General features: G+C 53.4%; 1 protein-coding gene across 8 annotated transcripts in view; it reads right to left on the reverse strand.

The window, feature by feature from the left end:
* LHX2 (LIM homeobox 2) overlaps window positions 1–16,608 on the reverse strand; it is a 32,108-nt gene extending 15,500 nt beyond the window's left edge. For 4 of the 8 annotated variants that reach the window (XM_019658837.1, XM_019658841.1, XM_019658838.1 and 1 more), the window contains exons 1-3: window positions 3,962–4,670; window positions 2,300–2,502; window positions 967–1,394 (exon numbers count right to left, since the gene is read on the reverse strand). In XM_019658837.1, the coding sequence (XP_019514382.1) occupies window positions 967–1,394; window positions 2,300–2,502; window positions 3,962–4,081 (751 nt within the window). In that variant the 5' untranslated portion in view covers window positions 4,082–4,670. Of the gene's footprint in view, window positions 1–966; window positions 1,395–2,299; window positions 2,503–3,961; window positions 4,827–14,670; window positions 15,147–16,055 lie in introns of those variants that run through there. The other 4 variants (XM_019658835.1, XM_019658836.1, XM_019658833.1 and 1 more) reach the window with 4 other exon arrangements.
* Window positions 16,609–17,102: the final 494 nt, after the last annotated feature.

The following is a 17,102-nucleotide window of genomic DNA, read 5'->3' on the forward strand; positions in this document are numbered from 1 at the left end:
ACTAAAGAAAGTAATTGCAAATAAACTCTATGTAGTTCAGAAGCCCGGGGAGTCATAAACCTTTCCCGGTCCTGCAGACTTCGGGCAGATGTTGACGGTTCAATTTGCCGAGCCCCAGAACCTCCGCAGCTGTCCTGAGCAAGGAGGGGCGCGGGAGGGGGCAGAGCCTCTCCGGGAACCGCTTGGGGTTCAAAGACGCCGGAAATGCGAAACGAGCCCTCCACCCTATCCCGGCGCGAGGCCAGGCCTACTCCGGTCTCTTCCCCGGGCGCCGGCTTCCGAGGGTCTCAGCTCTCATCCCAGCGCCCCGCTGGCGCCCGGAACTCGGAGAACGGAGCCCGGGGAAAACCGAGACCTGGCGGAGCAGAAGGATCAGGCGAGTACAACGACCCGCCCTTGCTCAAACGGCTCCGGAGACCCAAGTTTCGCGAGCCTGCCGCCTTCAGGATACTTAACAGGACCGGTCGCACGCTAAGCCGAGTTCAATGCCCCCAGCCACCGCCAGTCCTTTTTCTCTTGGGACCGTCGCTGCCCTGCCTTGGGTCATCCATGGTCCCAATTCCTGCCCTCAACCGCTCCAACCCAGAGCCTGTTTAGGTCTGGGCTCCACCTTGCTTTCCTATCCTTGTACTTTCTGCCCAGCAAAGTGAGGGAAAGGCCCCAAGCAAAAAGCTGCAACTAAAAAAATTTCTCAGCGATGAGGCCCTGCACCAGGAACAGAAAGACACTAAAGCACCCTCTGGTCCTGCTCTAGCCGAGGCCGAATGGGATGGAGCCCGGGAGGCCAATGTCCCTCCAGCCAGGTCCTGCGGTGCCTAGGACCTGGGGGAAAATAAGGCCTAGAGTACCCAGAAGGCTGTATATATACAGATATATTGCACACTGAGATTCACTCGGGCTCGCGGCAGTGGACACCACGCACTTTCCCGCAACCCGACGGGGGCGCTCCGTGCGCCTCGCACTCACCAGCGTTGTAGGCCGCCAGATCCGCCCCTGGGCCCGGGCTCTTGCGCTTCCTCGGCCGCCCCTTCTGCACCGTGCCCACGCCATTGTAGTAGGGGAGACCCAGCGGGTTGGCCCCGGCTGCGCCCAGCCCCGCGCTCTTGGCTGCGGCGGCTGCCGCTGCTGCAGCCGCCACATCGGCGTGGTTGAAGTGCGCGGGGTACTCGCCCTGCAGCAGCGCCTCGAAGTGCAAGCGGCAGTAGACCAGGCTGTCCTTCATGCCGAAGTGGTCACCGGTGGTCAGCATCTTGTTACACGTGGTGCACGTGAAGCAGTTGAGGTGATAAACTAAGTCCCGAGCCCGCATCACCATTTCCGAGGCCGAGATGCCCAGGTGGCAGCGGGCGCAGCGCTGCACAGAGAACCTCCTGTAGGGACCATCGAGGGAGGGACTGTGGGGACACACGGTTGGGTACCCCCCATATTCCTCACCAGGTGCCGCTACTACCACTGGGGAAAATCCCCTCCTCAAAATGGGCACTCTGGGTCTTAACTTGGAGGATGGGGGAAGAGGGGACAGGATTTTGGCCCAGCTCTGGTCCTACCCTGAAATTTAGTGTCCCTTAACCATTTTCATGTCTGCAATGGCTTCTACTTTACCCAGAGCCCTGGCAGACCCTAGGAAAGCCTTTGCTTGGGAGTGGGAGAGACACTCCCCACTTACCCTCCCTGAAAACTTTACCCCTGCCCCCCACACCAGCGCCTGGGAATCCTGCAGGCCTTTGTAATTTGGAAGAAACACAGAGGCAGGGAGAGAAAGAGGAGAGAGAATATATAAACAGACCCTAATCCTAAACTCAGAGAGTTAGAAACAAGGAACTTGGAGCCCGTTAGTGAAGATTCCGGTTCTTTAATCCTGGCCAGCTTTCACTCCCATCTCCACCAAAAACCCGGAAATGTCCCCCCCCCCGTCCAATCCCCCAGCTCTCCCTCCAACTTTGTTCCACACCAGCCAGGCTGCCTGGGTTTGGGGGTGCCTGTTTCTGTTCCCTCTGGTTGACCCAAGAAACTTCAAAGGGAGAGGGGGATACAAGCACCGGAACCCAAGCTTAGTTATGGTCTAAGCTCATAAGAGGGTAGCTTCTGCTTTTCTCTGGATTCCCTACATTTCACAGACCTTTCCAAGAGTTCCCCCAAATTGCTGTTTGAAGAGGTTGTTGCCCAATTCGTGCTGGCTTGGAGAAGGGGGTACCCAAGTAGGGAACCCTCCCTTGGGACTAGAGGGAAAGGAGACAGGCAAGATTGAGTTTGAGATGGGGAATCCTGAGGGGCAGTGGGTCCCAAGGTGGGGGGCTACCTGTAGTAGTCTTCCTTGCAGTAGATACTTCCATCTTTGCTGAAACAGGTGAGCTCCGACTCCAGGTTGAGCTTGCACTCACAGCACTTGAGGCAGCGCATGTGCCACTGCTTGTCCACCGCCAGCAGGTAGTAGCGGTCCGAGATCTTGCCCCCGCAGCCGGCGCACAGCGCAGCGCGGTCACTGCTGATGGACGGCATGGTCTGCGGAGGGAGGGAGGTGGAAGACGGCAGCGCCTGCGTCAGCCTGCGACCCCTCGGCTGCGGGGAAACCGGCACCCAGAGCTCCCTCAGTAGCTCGAGCTAGCCCTAAACGCAGAGGAAGCCGCCAGGATGTGCAGCACGCTTCCTCCACCCCAAAAAGCCCATATCCAGGACGCTCAGAACCCAGGCCCGCCCACACAGCCCAAGGCGGCCACAGGCCCAGGGCCGGTTGCTGGCCTGGATAGATCTCCCCTGGCATCTCCCCCATCCTGTCCCCCCTGCCCTCTCCCTAGAAAGTCCCAGGCTGTGTTTGGGGACTCAGGCAGCTCCAGTCAAGACCTCCAAAAGCTCCCCCAAAACCGTTTCTTACAGGAGCCTCTCAGCTGGGCCTCGTGGAAAAGGGATAAGATGATCATTCAAAGTCAAGCTCCACGCAGACTCCTCTCCAGAAACACAGAGGAGTTTCCGGCCTCCAGTCCCAGTGATCTCTGGGTCCTTAAGCTAAAAGTTTAGGCCAGAATAGGTCGCAGGTCCCAGGATCCTGGGAGATGGTAACTGGGATGCAGAGGCACCCTCCAAGTCTGTGAGTGCGGAAAGGCCCAATCCAAATCTTGGGCTAACCACGCTGACAGGCTGAGACAGTTTAACCCAGGAAGAAGAGCTCAGAAGACGGAGACACTAGGACTGCTGCTCTTTCTTCCCAAGCAGAGAAACTTTGCCCGCGCTCCCCACCTCCTCGGCCTCTAAAGGTCATTTCTTGGCCCAGCTTGGGCAGCCTCTGCTCGTCTGGCCCCCAGGGAGGTCTGAGGCAAGGAACTGACTATTTGGGGCTTGAGCCGGGAGAGCCAGGTGTGGAGATCAGAATGGACTCTCCTTCCGCGAGAGCCAGGCCGGAGCCTGAACTCTGAGCCCTGGCCTGGCCAAGTCTGGCGGCCAGGAGGCCCTGGTCACGATCAACGAAAAGTGCTGGCCCAGAAGACTTCGACCCCTCCAGTGGAGCTGGGAAGGGAACCCCGATTGCCAGGAGGCGGGAGCGGCCTAAGCCGGCTGGAGCCCCAGTGCTCCGGGTTGGTTCGCCCTTCCAGACACCGCCAGCAGCCGGGGCGAGTGGTGGTGGAGAGCGCGGGGCTGGCGACCCAAGAGCCGGGCGAAGTGAGAAAAGAGCCATCTCGAGCCACGGGTAGGAGAGACTTGTTTCCACTTCGGGAGAAATGCTCTCTTACACCCTCCGGGTCTAAAATTAAAGTTTCAGCCTTGTTTCCCTTACTTGCCCCAGCAGGCTGGTTACCCACCAGCCAGGAGCTACGGGCCTTTGCATTCTGACCGCGGATCACCAGAACCCTGTCCCGTGCGGCACGAAGGACGCTTCCCAAAGTGCCCCCAAACTTTGGGGAGCAGAGGCGCAGACCGACATGGCCCCGTCCCAGCTTTCGGCCCCGACCCGCAGCCGTGCGCCTACCGTCTCCGTGTCGCCGCGGTCGATGGCGGAGCTGATGGCGGGTGCCTCGCTCTTGGCCCTGCGGTCCATCTCGTCGATGACCCCGTGCACCTCGGGGCCCGACAGACTGTGGAACAGCATCGCGGCGGGACCGGCGGGGCCGGGGGCGCGGCTCCTCCGCGGGAGGGATTGCCCCCCGCCTCAGCTGCCTGGCGCTCCCGGCGCTAACGGGCCCGGTGCATCGCCACCGCGGCCCCGGCCCCGCCCGAGCTCGGCTGTGCCTCCAGGCCGGGCTCCGGGCCCTGGGCGCCCGCGGGCCAGGATGCCTCCCGCCGAGGCTCGGGGGCAGCTACATCGCGGGGCGCCTTGGCTGCGGCGCCAAAGCTAGGGTCACAAGGGCACGGGGCTGGGGGGAAGAAGGGGGAGACAAGGGCAGAGGTCGGCGCCCGCCGCGGGCGCTTTCACGCCGCGGGCATTGCCGGCCCGGCTTCGGCGCCCCGGGCGCAAAGCAGGAGCGCAAAGTCTGCCCGAGGCGGCGACGGCTGCGGTCGGGGCTCACCCGGGAGCGGCTAGGTGCCCGCGGCGGCCCAGCTGCCTGGACCTCTCCCTTCCCTGGGGTGCGCTTTCAGCCCAAGGCGACCCCCTTAGACGCTGGGTGGGCTACTGGAGTAGGGGTTTCTCCGAAGCCAGCGAGCCGAGCCGAGCCACCGGGAGAATTGAAGAGGAGGAGGAAGAGGAGGAGGAGGTGGAGGAGGAGGAGAGGGAGGAGGAGGTGGAGGAGGAGGGGAAAAAGGAGGAGGAGCAGAGTGGGAGGAGGAGTCGCCAGCCGCGGGCCCAGCCGCGCGCAACGCTCTCCAAGAGCGCGCCGAGCCCAACCCCGGCTCTGCAGTCCGCGCCAGCCAAGCGTCCGCGCCTTTTCTACAGCCGCGCCTGACATCACGTCCTGCCGCCGCGCCATTGGCCGCCCGGCACCCCGAGCCCTGGCAGCGCGTGCTACGGGAAGGCGGGAGACCAGAGGGAGGGGAGAAGCTAGAGGAGAAGAGCATGGAGTTGGTGGGAGCTGGTGGGCGAGGCTGGAGGGGAGGAGTGGGAGGGAGAAAGGAGTGTGTGTGTGTGTGTGTGTGTGTGTGTGGTGGTGGTGGTGGTGGGGGGGAGCGCTTGGAGTTTTTAAGCTATGAACAGTTTCCTGTGATTTCTTCGGGAAGGAAAATTAAACCCTCTTTCCTGGCCGTCTCCATCCTGAAAAGGCTCAGCCAGAGGATGCTTGAAGAGGTCTCACTTGGGTCTCCCCTAGGCCCGGAGCCGCTGCCTCGGGCAACGACTGGAGAGGCCTGGGAAGGCAGACTAAGGCAAAGCTGAAGGAGCTTTCCGCTGCTTCCCGCCTAGCTCCGCCTTCGGGCCAGGCTTCACGCCGCCGCGGGCGACTGACCGCGCAAGCCTGCCGAGGACCCGGTCCAGCCAGAGAAGCCCCAGCCCCGTGGGAGCTGTAACTCCCAGGGAGGGGGCCCGTCAGCATATCCACGCTCCAAGCGAACCAGGGCCTGATTTCTTGCTCATCCCAGTCTCTCTCCAAACTGGAAGAGTGGGTGCCAGCACATGCCTTTAGGAACTAAGAAAGGCATGAGTTCGAATCCAAGTTCTGCCATTTATACACAAACCTAACCTTAGGCAAGTGACTTAACTTCCCTTAGCCTGTCCTAATTTTTCCAATAGGGGACATCCCCTGCACATGGATGTGATGAACAAAAGAGATCATGGATGTAAAATGCCTGGAATATAGTAGGCACTAAGCAAATTCTTTCATCGCTCTCACTTTCCCCTCTCCATCTCCTCCTGTTAAAAACTTTCCCACTCCGAGATATATTAGGCATCAGCAGGTTCTTAAAAACCACAGGCCCATTCTGTGACCTCTGGGTGCATCATACCGTAGACCCAGCTTTTGAACTGGCCCATCCAGCAGCATGGCTGCACCATTTCCCCAAGGACCAACAACCTGGCTTGCTGGATAATCCCAACTGCCACCCTCAGTCCCCAGACTTCTGGCTTAACCTAGAGTCTCTTGGGGACTCCCCAAGGGCAATACCCAGGTGTGTGGTGAAACTGAACTTAGAAAATAAAATGTGATTGTAGAGGAAAAACCGAATGAACAAGTCAGTTACAGAGTCCCATCTCCTAGGTCTGCTTTGGAGGTGGGTCACTCTTAAGAGGCTAGCTTAAATCTATGCAGTTTATCTTACAGGGCACAGAGTTTGAGGCAGCACAAAATCATACTTCCCACATACCATTCGCAAGTTTCAGACAGAAATATATGTGTGCTTGTAATGCCCAAGCACATGCACTCGTGTTCATCTGTGTAAACGCACATGTTCATCTCCATTGGCAAAAACATGGCCAGCAGGAAGGTAGAGCTAGGGTCCACACGTGCACATCCAGTGTAAGTGTCCAATGCCAGGCAGGACGTTATACGTGCAATTGCATTTTCAGGCGATTCTACTTAAATCCCTGCGTGCGCATTCTAGGGGGCCATGTTTTGCGTATTTGCAAAACTCTTGAAGTTACAAGTATGTGTGCACACGCTGCACGTGTACAGATACCCCAATGCGAGGTAAGGACCATAAACCCAAAAATGCGCGTGCGCGTGTGTTCACAGAGTGTGTGCTTTGGCGCCTGCACATAGCCTGCGCCCGGGCACGCGGACGCCTACACAGGCATGTTTCACTGACGCATCTGGGCACTTTCTTTGAAAGAAAGTAGAGAATGAAAATCTAATCTGGGAGTCACTGGGGTTCATCTGGAGGCTGCCCAAGGGGTAGAAAAAAATGTGACAACGCTGGAGCGTTTGTCCTCGGTGCAGCTCCACGCCCAGGCTGGATGGATGCAATACGGTTTCAAGAACTCGAGGGGCTGCCTCAGGAGCTTGGGGGCGGGGGGTTGGGGGGGGAGGAGCACGCGGTAACTCTTGCCGCGGGCTTCCCAAGAAACGTGGAAACACACCCTGCGGCTCTTCACTCCCCCCATACGTGTGAGCACACGATTTTGTCGCCACCTCTCTGACCAGCAGCCCACACCCAGCGCTAACCGACCCCAAATTCCCTGGCAGTCAGGATTCCCGCCGGATGCGCCCGCCTGTTTATCTCCTGGTGTCAGGCTGGGACGCGTTCTGGTCTGCAGGAGGCTCCAACGCAACTCCCGCTGCGGGAAGGGATCTGGGTGCTCGGCCCGGGTTCAGAGGCCGGTAACTTTGCTAATCTCCCCCAGTGGCTGGGGGACGTGGCACAACCGCTGAGCCCTGTCCGCGGAGACTAAACAAGGAGAGGAACAGGCTGTAAACACACGTCCTGACACGTGAGTGACATTTACACAGCGAGCGGAGCCGCAGCCGAGGGGAAGGCGGGGGTGGGGGGAGCAGTCACCCGCAGGTAAATGGAACCTTCGGAGGCGCCAGAAACAGCAGCCCCTCGACGTCCCTCTCCCAGACAGGGGAAGAGACTCCCTAAGTCTCTTAAACCTGCCTTTCGTGGGAGGTGACAGGTGAACGGAATTCAGGTCTGGCTACTCTCGCCGCTGCCTACCTCCCCACCATCTGCTTCCTCGCAGACAAGCAGACCCCGCGCATAATGAGGTAGCAGCCTCCAGCCGGCCACCGTGACTAACTCAGAACAAAAGCGCTCCCTCCACGCCTCTTCCAACAAAGGGGCCACCAGCCCCGGCGCTCCCCGAAGGCTGCGGGGCTCCCGGCTGCCGGCTGCGAGGCTGCCGCGCGCAAACTTCCCGGGGCTGCCGGCGCCACGGAGCCGGGGCCGCGGAGGGAGGAAGCACACGCAGCCCAGAGAAAGTGAGGCCGGGCCGGGCGGGGGAAGAGGGGGCGGGAGCCGGGGAGCCGCGGAAGGAGGGTGATTGATCAATGCGCTGTTCCCGGAGCTCTGTCCCGTTATTAGAGGCGGCCAAAGCAGGGCCACGCAATAACCTCCGAATCGCCAGCTAATTGACGCTGCAGGCAACTACTTCATTGTGCGCGGTGGTTTTATGTCTTCATAGCCGGTGATTGACAAGGTGTAATTAGTCATCTCACTCGGTGATAAACATGGGCACCCTCCTCCCGCGGCATCAGGCCGTGTGTACCAGCAGAGGAAGCGATAGTTGACGCTGATATACCATTAAATCAAAATGAAGGCGTTCAGAAGTGTGTGTTTGCTGTGACGCTCTGATGGTTTATTTCTCAAATACGGCACCAACAGATTTACTTGATTTGCAAGTTAACTACAACATTAACTGGTTTTATTTATTTTGCCTCTTCCTTCCTCTTCCTAGGCAGGGATGTTGCTCTTGGAGAATGTGAAGACAGTTTGCTTCTTGACAAGCGAGCGAGCGGGCGCCCAGATTTTTGCAGCCTCTCCGGAGTCTCCCCCGAGGGAAAGGCAGGCAGAAAAACCGCCAGATTTGGGAGTCACCAGGGAAGGACTCCGCGCAGGGAGAGCCGCCCTCCTTGGCCCCAGACCTGCGCCCGCCTTTGGGCACTGGAAATGGATGACCTGAAACTGAGGACGGTGCTGGGGATTGGGGTCGGGGAAGCCTCTTGGATAATAACTGCGAAGAAGAAAGAGGCAAAAGCAACGTTTCTTCTCTGCCTTGAAGCAGAAAAGACTGTGTTCTCTAAGCTGTTGGCGGCAGTCACAGGGCCAGTTGCCTGCCTCGGTTCTCTGAGGGCAATATCTCCGTCCTCCCGGTTGCAGCATTCATCAAATTATACTCCTTGCTCATTGAAGTGGGTCTTGCTTAGGGAAGGGTGTGTGTGTGTGTGTGTGTGTGTGTGTGTGTGTGTGTGTGTGTCCCTCTACAGGATGGCTGCTACTAGAGTTGCTGGTTACTTGTTCCAGAAACCTGGATATTTACATTTTAAAAAGGGAGGGAGCATTGCTGGTTGGACTCCCTGAAATTGCTATGGTCTGTCTTGATCCTAATTCTAGTTAGAGAATAGCAGGGAATAAACAAAGCCATCAACATCTGAAAGTCCAGGGCATCACACGTGTCCCCAGAAACCCCCAGGAACGAATCTGTCCTTCACTGTCCCCTTCTCTCTAACCTCTGTCTCTTGTTTGTATAGCAGAGGAATGGTGATTCCTTGTCACTGTGCAGGAATGTAGGGTTGTGGGCATCTCCAAGAAAAGATAGGGCGAAGCTGAGTCACAGAGATGGCAGAAAAGTCCTATATCCTCAACAAGGACCCCCCCCATCCCCCTTTCCCAGGCCTGTGAGCTTCCATCAGCAAAAGCGGGGAGTGTTTTATATTGATGTGAGAGGCTGTCAGTCAGTAGCAAATCAGCTCAGGCATGGTTACCTCTTTATGAAATCAGCTCATTGCCTTGGTCACACCTTATAGAAGATTGGCTGGTCACTACTATTAATTGAAAATTAGTGGGGCCATAGTTGTTTCAAAAAAGAACCCCATATCTGTGGATAAATAAGTGGCTTGGCCTGTCTCAGGCAGAGGAACCCAGTTCCTCCTTTTCTCCCTGCAGCGATCTGAACAATTCTGAAACTGCCTCCCTGGGCGTCAGCTGAGTAGGTTGGGGAACTAACCAGGGCCCTCTCTCTAGGGCCCTGTTAAATGCACTGAACTTAAAATGAAACACGAAGTGTGAATTTCAGGTTTGAACATGATGCATCAGGCAACATGGAGGTTGGCAGCCCTTTTCCTCCCCCCCTGCCTTTCGGTAGCTGGTATTAATATTGTATTAAATGTTATGAGAAAGTAAGGGCTGTGGAGAGGAATGTGCTCAGATGCAATTTTGTCAAGGTTTTTATCTGTGATTATGATTCCAGATGTAGAAACTCCCCGAGGAGGAAAATGAGGGGCTGCTGGCGTGTGACATGTGTTTTAAGGTGTTTGGCAGTGTTTCTCAAAGTGGTGACAAAATGTTCAATTTTATTACAGGGAATTGGTAAAAGAAATATGAATACTAGGTCAGAGATTGTTCACCTCAGCAAAAGGATTTACCATTATTGATTAGGGTGGGGAAAGTTTGTATCTGGGTCCTGCTTAAATCATATTGTCAACAATGTAAATCTGTCAGATCAGATTATTCTTAAAGAAGAATTGTAACAAAATACACAAGAGCTAACTGCATCTCCCCACCTACTAATTTCCATGCAAAGATGTAACCTGCCCTGCAAGCAAAAAAAAAAAAAAGTAAACATTGCAAAAAGATGTCAATTTTTTTTTCCAGCTGGTATAACTACAGCAGTTTTTTTTAGGGTAATCTCTTTTTAATCTAACCCAGAAACTACCCAGTCCTAGAAGAGCCATTTTGCTAATTTTGCTAATCTGGCTGCATTTTAGGTTGAAGCACAAATAACAGCAATAATCTCACACAGCAAATCACATTTTGTGAAAAGGAGAATCAAAAAGATTTTGTATGAAAAAAGTGGGGATGAGGGAGGAAGCAGCTGAACTCTGGACTAGCTGACAATTGTTATCTACGTGCACTTGAAACTGGAAATATTTCCTACCATAGTCCTTCATTCGAAGGCATCCCTGCCATCCCTCTCTGACAGCAGGACACCCCTAAACTCTGTTTCTAAGCAAAGGCTTCTCATAAACCTTTTATGAGCTTCACATACACTAAACGACGTGAGTGCCCAGCCAGCGCTGACTAGACTGGAGGTGGGTTTGGTAAACATTTCCACAGAACAAAAAGAGGGTTTTTTGGCGAAAGATGCTGGACTTGGCTCCTCCCTGAGCCCCCAATCAGAAGATGAGAGACTCTACACACTCACTGGAGGTATTACTGTACAGATCACCCCTTAACTGGCACAGCCAGTACGTCTCTCAGCCCTGTTCACGAAGCCCACACATATTCCGCCCCAGCCTTTCCTTAATCCGGGCTAAAGAATGTCCACGTTTGGCTTCCCAGCCGCCGGCACTATTTTACTATCACAAAAGATACTAGGCTCCTAGCACAAATTGCACCTTCCTTGGAAGAAGAAGGTTCCTCTCCTATGAGGTGATGTAGGACGGGGTATATTTCTGAGGGAAACACTGAGATTATGGCGGGGGATGAGGGGTAGGGAATGCATGGCTCCCATCTCTCACCCTTTGCTTTCAGCAGGACCCTTCCTCTCTCCCAGCCCAACTTTCCACTGACCCGATTAGCACATTTTTACTGCTATTTGGGAAGGTGGCATTGTCTCTTTAGGTGAGGAACAGTCATTTCCCACATATGCTGCAGCTGAAGCCCAGCCCCTTGCCCCTCCCCCATTTTATTCTTCCATTAATTAAAACAACTAATGTCTCATCGATTATCTTTGCATGAATGAAAATCATTACGGGCCCTTGCAGGTATATGGGAAATTCTGTTTGTTTAAGTCTTCACACTTTGATTTTCTATAGACTCATTTTCTCAGGCATAAAGAAATTCAAACAAAACAAAACAAAAACAAAAACAAAATCTCCTGACACTTTGCAATAAAACCCAGAGACTAGTGATAATGAGCTTGTGCGATCTCTTGCGAGAAGAAATGTTCAGATGGCCCCGTTGTAGAGCTAAATTGTACTATCTGGTAAAGGATTCTAGACAGTTAAGGCAAACATTGGTAGGTCACCAGACCCAGGTTTGGAATTTGAGCTTGTGTTGAGTCAGATGAGCTCATCCAAATTTACTTTTAAGCTACCGTTGTCAGTCCTTGAAAGTAAAATAGGCAGGGGACAATCAGCTCTATTTGGAGTTTCCCAGCTAGTTGGCCATTTCAGCTTGCATCTCCATTTCTGGGGGCTGCCATAATTAGAGCGATCTATTTTGCATTTACTTCTCTTTGCAAGCACTACATTATTCACTCTTTCCTGTGCTTATTAAACAGTGCCACCTGCACCAAATTCAACAAAGCTCTTCCATCAGTCAGCCCAGCTAAGGATCCCAGATCATATATTATCATTAATTGAAGCTCAATTGAATAGTTGACGATAGAGGCATGAGTAAAAAGCAACACATTTTCTAGGACCTATTTTTAAAGTGTTTTAAGCAAAAAACCCCCCAAAAACATGTATTCCCCCAATTGTCATCTTCTACAAACTCATTCCATTCTCTCTGTACAGTAATTCAACCAGCAATTAGCAAGTCTTTTAATTAATGAACTATTCCCTGTATGTCACCAAGGTGCCTCCAGCACAAATGTCCTCCTTCATAAGGTACTAGCAATTGCAGTCAATATTTTGTCACCCAAAGCCTTCGAAGCTGACCACCTCGATAGCCCTAATGCTATAAAAAGGATCTGGAGAGCCAGAGACAAGGCTGGGAAGCAGAGGACCATTTTCAGGAAACTAGCCATGGATAGTCTGAATCCAGAGAGGGGGAGTAGCAGAAGGAAGGGAACCAGAGACAGGGGAGAGGCAGAAAATGAACAAAGATAGATATCAGTGGTTAAAGGAAAGCAAAGTTTCTAGCAAAGATGGGACCATCTCTGAGCTCCAGTTGTGTTACCAGAAACTCTCCATCTCAATGCTGATGATTTACACATTTTTAAGAGCCTCAAACCTCACTGTGCTTTTTTCTTTAGAAAGCTTCCAGCTTTGTTCAAAATACTGCTTATCTTTGGCATTGTCAACAGCTCTGCATCTGGGAGAGATTAATTAAGTGATAGGTCAGAGACAATGAGGTGAAAGGGCATGTCCATCCAATCAGGGCTGATTCATCCATTTCTAGGTGGATCAACTTTTTTTGAGGGATGCCAATTTCAGTTCCATTTCCAGGGAGGACTTATCAATAGGAATGCCTGAGCTCCCCCGGTGAGGGGCTCTTAGCTGGAAAAGGTTTTTCTGCAGATAGAAAAATCTAAAATCTACACTCTCAGTTTTTTTAAGATTTAAAACCAAAATATAACTACAAATTGTCTGTATGTTTAAGTTTCACCTATCTGCGTGAAAGCTGATTTTCTTGAACAGGATCTTTCTACAGGATAGCTAATTGGATGATTACAAATAAGATTGCCATGCAACACACTAAAAAAATTAAAAGTTCACTTTCTCTCCTCCCCCTTTCCAACTGTTTCTCACTGCCCCTTCTTCCTTTCAAAGTCACTTTTAATTTCTAGAAGGAAAAATGAGAGAGAGACAAGAAAGAGTATAGGAGAGGAGGAGAGAGAGGGGTGGGGGGAGAATGAAAGAGAAATAGAGAGGTTTTCTAGGTGTCAACTGAATTTTTCCAGACCAATTAGAGTTTATCTTTAAATCTCCAGCCCCTATCCCATCCATACCTTTCCTAATAGATTTTAGATTAGTGAGAAATTAGTTAATTGGAAAAAGGCCACGTGGCCGGTCCACCCTGTTCCTAACCGAAGGGTTTTAAGGACCTTAGACCCCATTCCCAGAAATGACACCCTCCTCATCTCTTCAGCAGCATATTAGTCTGGGTTAAAATTGTGGTTTTCAGTGTGTGTGTGTGTGAGAGAGAGAGAGAGAGAGAGAGAGAGAGAGAGAGAGAGAGAGAGAGAGACTCCCAGCCTGTGAATAGGCTCAAGTAAATTAACTATTTTTGGCAGACCCCAAACAAAACATTTGGAATATTTTTACTCTATTCTTGAAAACCCCTGCAAATGAACTTCACATTTTCCAAGGTTTTTTTTGAGGGGTGTGTGTTGGGGGGAAGTAGGAGGGTGAGTAAACAATGGTTTGGGATTTTTTTTTTTTTTGGTAATAGACCAGACATTTCCTCTTCTCCAAAGAAATGTAGAATGCCAGTTTCTTAACCAATTCTTTAAATCATCTGGGATCTATCTATATTTATAAAACTGAGCAGAAATACTTAACAGCCTGATCAATAGCCATTGACCGTATGTGCACCTCACACCCTAACATGCACAGCTTGATCATGTATATTTGATCGTCGAAAAATTCATAGCATCTTGAATCAGTGTCTTAAGCTTCCCACAAAATACTCTTTTTTTGTGGTCTTAAAAAAGTGTGAGTTCTCTGTCCCCTTGCATTCATCTATCTATTCATGTATTTATCTAACACACACACACACACACACACACACAACCCTCCCTTCCTGGAGAATTTATTGCTCATATATTTGATGAAGAACAAGGTAATTAACTGCGAGGCTGTGCATCTGGTCGGTACTTCATATTCATTGCAATAATAAAACACTTTTTCCCCATTTTAGCAGAAGAAAGGCTAGTCCTACCCACAGATTCAGAGGACCCCAGAGTCTCTGTCTGCAAAGCCTCCTTGTTATAAATCCTGCCTCCCTCTTAAGTGATGGCATGCACAATTGCACAAGGGGCACTAAGTTTATCTGTGCAAAAGCATCATTGGAAAAGGTTGTGCATTCTCAGAGCTTCAGCATCAGCTAGTAGGGGTTTGAAATAGACACAGCTGGCTCTTTGGCCCCCAGTCTTTTGGGCAGCAAACAGAGACAAGAGTCCAAAGGACTTGTCCTATGAAGGGCCATAGGCAGAGAGGTGTATTTTGGGATCTCAAGGGTTGGTTTCCTGAGCATATGCCACTAAGCTCCAAAACCCCAAAAAGGACCCAGTCCTGCAAATCTTTCTGATATTCTGGGGTCAAAAGACTGATTCTAAGTTTCTCCAAAAGGTATGCCGATCTGTCCAAATTGCTCCAAGGTCCGGCCAGAGGAATACCAGCTGGCAAGCCTGCTCCAAGCCCCCAACACAATCTTTCTAACTCCAACCCCAAAGATTGCCCCCACCCCCCAGCCAGCAAACCAAATTACCTGCAGAACCTCCCATTTCGGGAGTCCCCTGCTCTGTATTCCGAACCGTGCTCAGGACAAATTTCTCGGGGCCCTTCCTTCTAAAAGCAGCAGCATCTGGGCTGAGGCGCCCTCCTTTATATTGGGGGGGAAGGCTTCATATGATAATACGTGTAATATGATATGGAATGACAGAATGCATGACAGTTGCCCATAATACGGAGAAGTCAGTCAAAGGACAGAGGGGACATTTGGATAATTACCATCCATTGGCTAGTCAATCACGCGAACAGAGAGAAACTGCACAAAACCCACAATGGAGTTGGGAAACAAAAGAGACCCGAGCCAGACTCAGGATTAACTGGTCTAAAGCGATCTAAATGCTTTTGTATCTGAAGAACTGAGGCTCCAGGGTTGCCCCCCCCTTTCCAATCCCAGGGAACTAATTGCGGGGATCAGAGTTAAAGCTTTCTCCCTCCTTTCCCCTTTCTCTTTGTAGACTGCTCACCACGCAGAAAAAAAAATGATTTTTCTCTCTGTGTTCATTAAACTATTTTAAAGTTAAAGGGGTGGGGGAGGGAGGCTCAATGTGGCCCCTCAGCCCAAGAGCTGGGATTCTTCAACCTCCGAAGAGGCTGGGACAGTCTCGCTTGGCCTCAATTCTTTGTTTCGGGGTAAAGTCTTTCCTCCTTGCCCCTGGAAACAAATGCTCCATCCACCTGGGCAGCTGCCCTTTGCCTGGAGGTGAACATGGATGGCTGGTACCCTACTTTGGGTGAAGAGCCCCCATAACTGGCCTTCGCCCCAGAAAAACACACCCCTTAGTTGAAAACTCAAATTGCATTTGTCTGCACACTCAGAATTAAGTGAAGGTAAAAGGGTGACAGAGAAGGGGCTCCAGCCTTCCAAACGGGAGAGCGAAACAGAAGATGGTTGTAAATTGCGAGGTGAGAATTTCCTTCTAAATTGGGGCAGGGAGAGAACGTGCTTAATTGGGGGGAAAGAATGAGAAGAGACTCCTGCTTGAGAAAGAGAGAGGCAAAGAAATGATTCCTCAAGGAGTCATAGGAAAATGGTCCCGTAAATTTTTAGAGATTCAGAGATGAAGGAGAGAGAGGAAGAGAATTCCTTAAAAGATATGGACAGAGATCTCTGTACCTGAGAGCGAGACGCCCCTTGTCCCGGGACAGAAAGACGGGCAACTGCCTCACCCAATTCCCACCAGGTCCTCTCTATACAATTGTAACTCGCCCACAGCCCTGCCCGCGCCGGCCAGGCTCTCGCGTGTTCCCGTCTGCGGGGCCCCGGCCGTCCCCGGTCTGGGTTCGCGGGTGCCCGCGGCGCCCCAGGGCGCGCCTGCCGCGCAGCCCCCAGGCCCCTCCCGGCCAGCCGAGGCGCCTTCTTACCTTTCCGCGTCCTCCGCAGCGGGTGTGGCCGGCTCTCCGGCGGCCCTGGGCCAAGGCTGGGGGGCGGGGGGCGGGGGTGCCGGGCTGGGGGGGAGCGGCAGGGCGAGGGCTGGGGAGGCAGGCACGGTGCCCGGGGGGCAGCGAGGGGGCCGTTGGTACCCCCAGGGCCTGCGGGCCGGCCCGGCCGAGCCAGAGGAGGTGAGCTATGCGGGGATCCGCGGAGGGGCGCCGGGGCCCGGACCGGGGGTCGAGGGGTTCCCTCCTCGGGCCGGCGGGGCGCTCCAGCCTTCAGGGCCGGCCCGGAGCCCGGCGAGGCGCCAGGAGGGAGGCCACGCTCCCGGGAAGGAGAGGACAGGGCGCGCGGATCAGAGGGGCTGTGTTGTCGCCTCGGCTGACAAATCAATCAGGGCCCGCGGAGCCGGGGGACCGCCACCGTCGCTGCGGCGCCCGCGGCTCCCCGGCTGGCTCCGCGCTGCCAGCTGACGGCCGCCTCGAGTCCGCGCGGGCCGCGCGTCGCGGGCTGGGCTGCGGTCATTAGGCTGCGGGCGCGTGCGTCCCGCGCCCGCTCCGCGTGCCTCCCCCGCCGCCCGCCCCCCTGTCACTGTCACTGCTCTGGCCTTCCGTCTGTCCGTCCCTGCCTGCCTCCCTCTGTCACTCTCCATCTCCCTGTCTCTGTCGCGTTTCTCTGTCGCGTGTCCTCCCTCGGTCTCTCCCTATGGCCACAGCTTCCTTGCTCACTGCGCTTCTCTTTTTCTCTCTTTGGATCTGTGGTGCGTTCTTACCCCTCTCTCCTCGTCGCTCTCACCATTTTCTCCCGTTCTCTTTTCTTTCTTTCCATCTCCCTGCGCTCTCCACCCCTTTCTCAGGCGGCCTCGCTGTCCCTCCCGCTATCCCTCCTGGCAACAGCAGCCCCAGAATTCAACTTAAGCCTTTTCTCTGCTCTGAGACCTCGGACAAGTCACTTCCTCCCTCCCAGCTGCAGTTTCCTTATCTCTAAAAAGAGTTAATAACCCGCTCTTGGTAGTGTGGTTGGGAGGGGCACTGGAG

Source organism: Hipposideros armiger, unplaced genomic scaffold, assembly GCF_001890085.2.
Source record: "Hipposideros armiger isolate ML-2016 unplaced genomic scaffold, ASM189008v1 scaffold_290, whole genome shotgun sequence".
In the NCBI taxonomy this organism is placed as follows: Eukaryota; Metazoa; Chordata; class Mammalia; order Chiroptera; family Hipposideridae; genus Hipposideros; species Hipposideros armiger.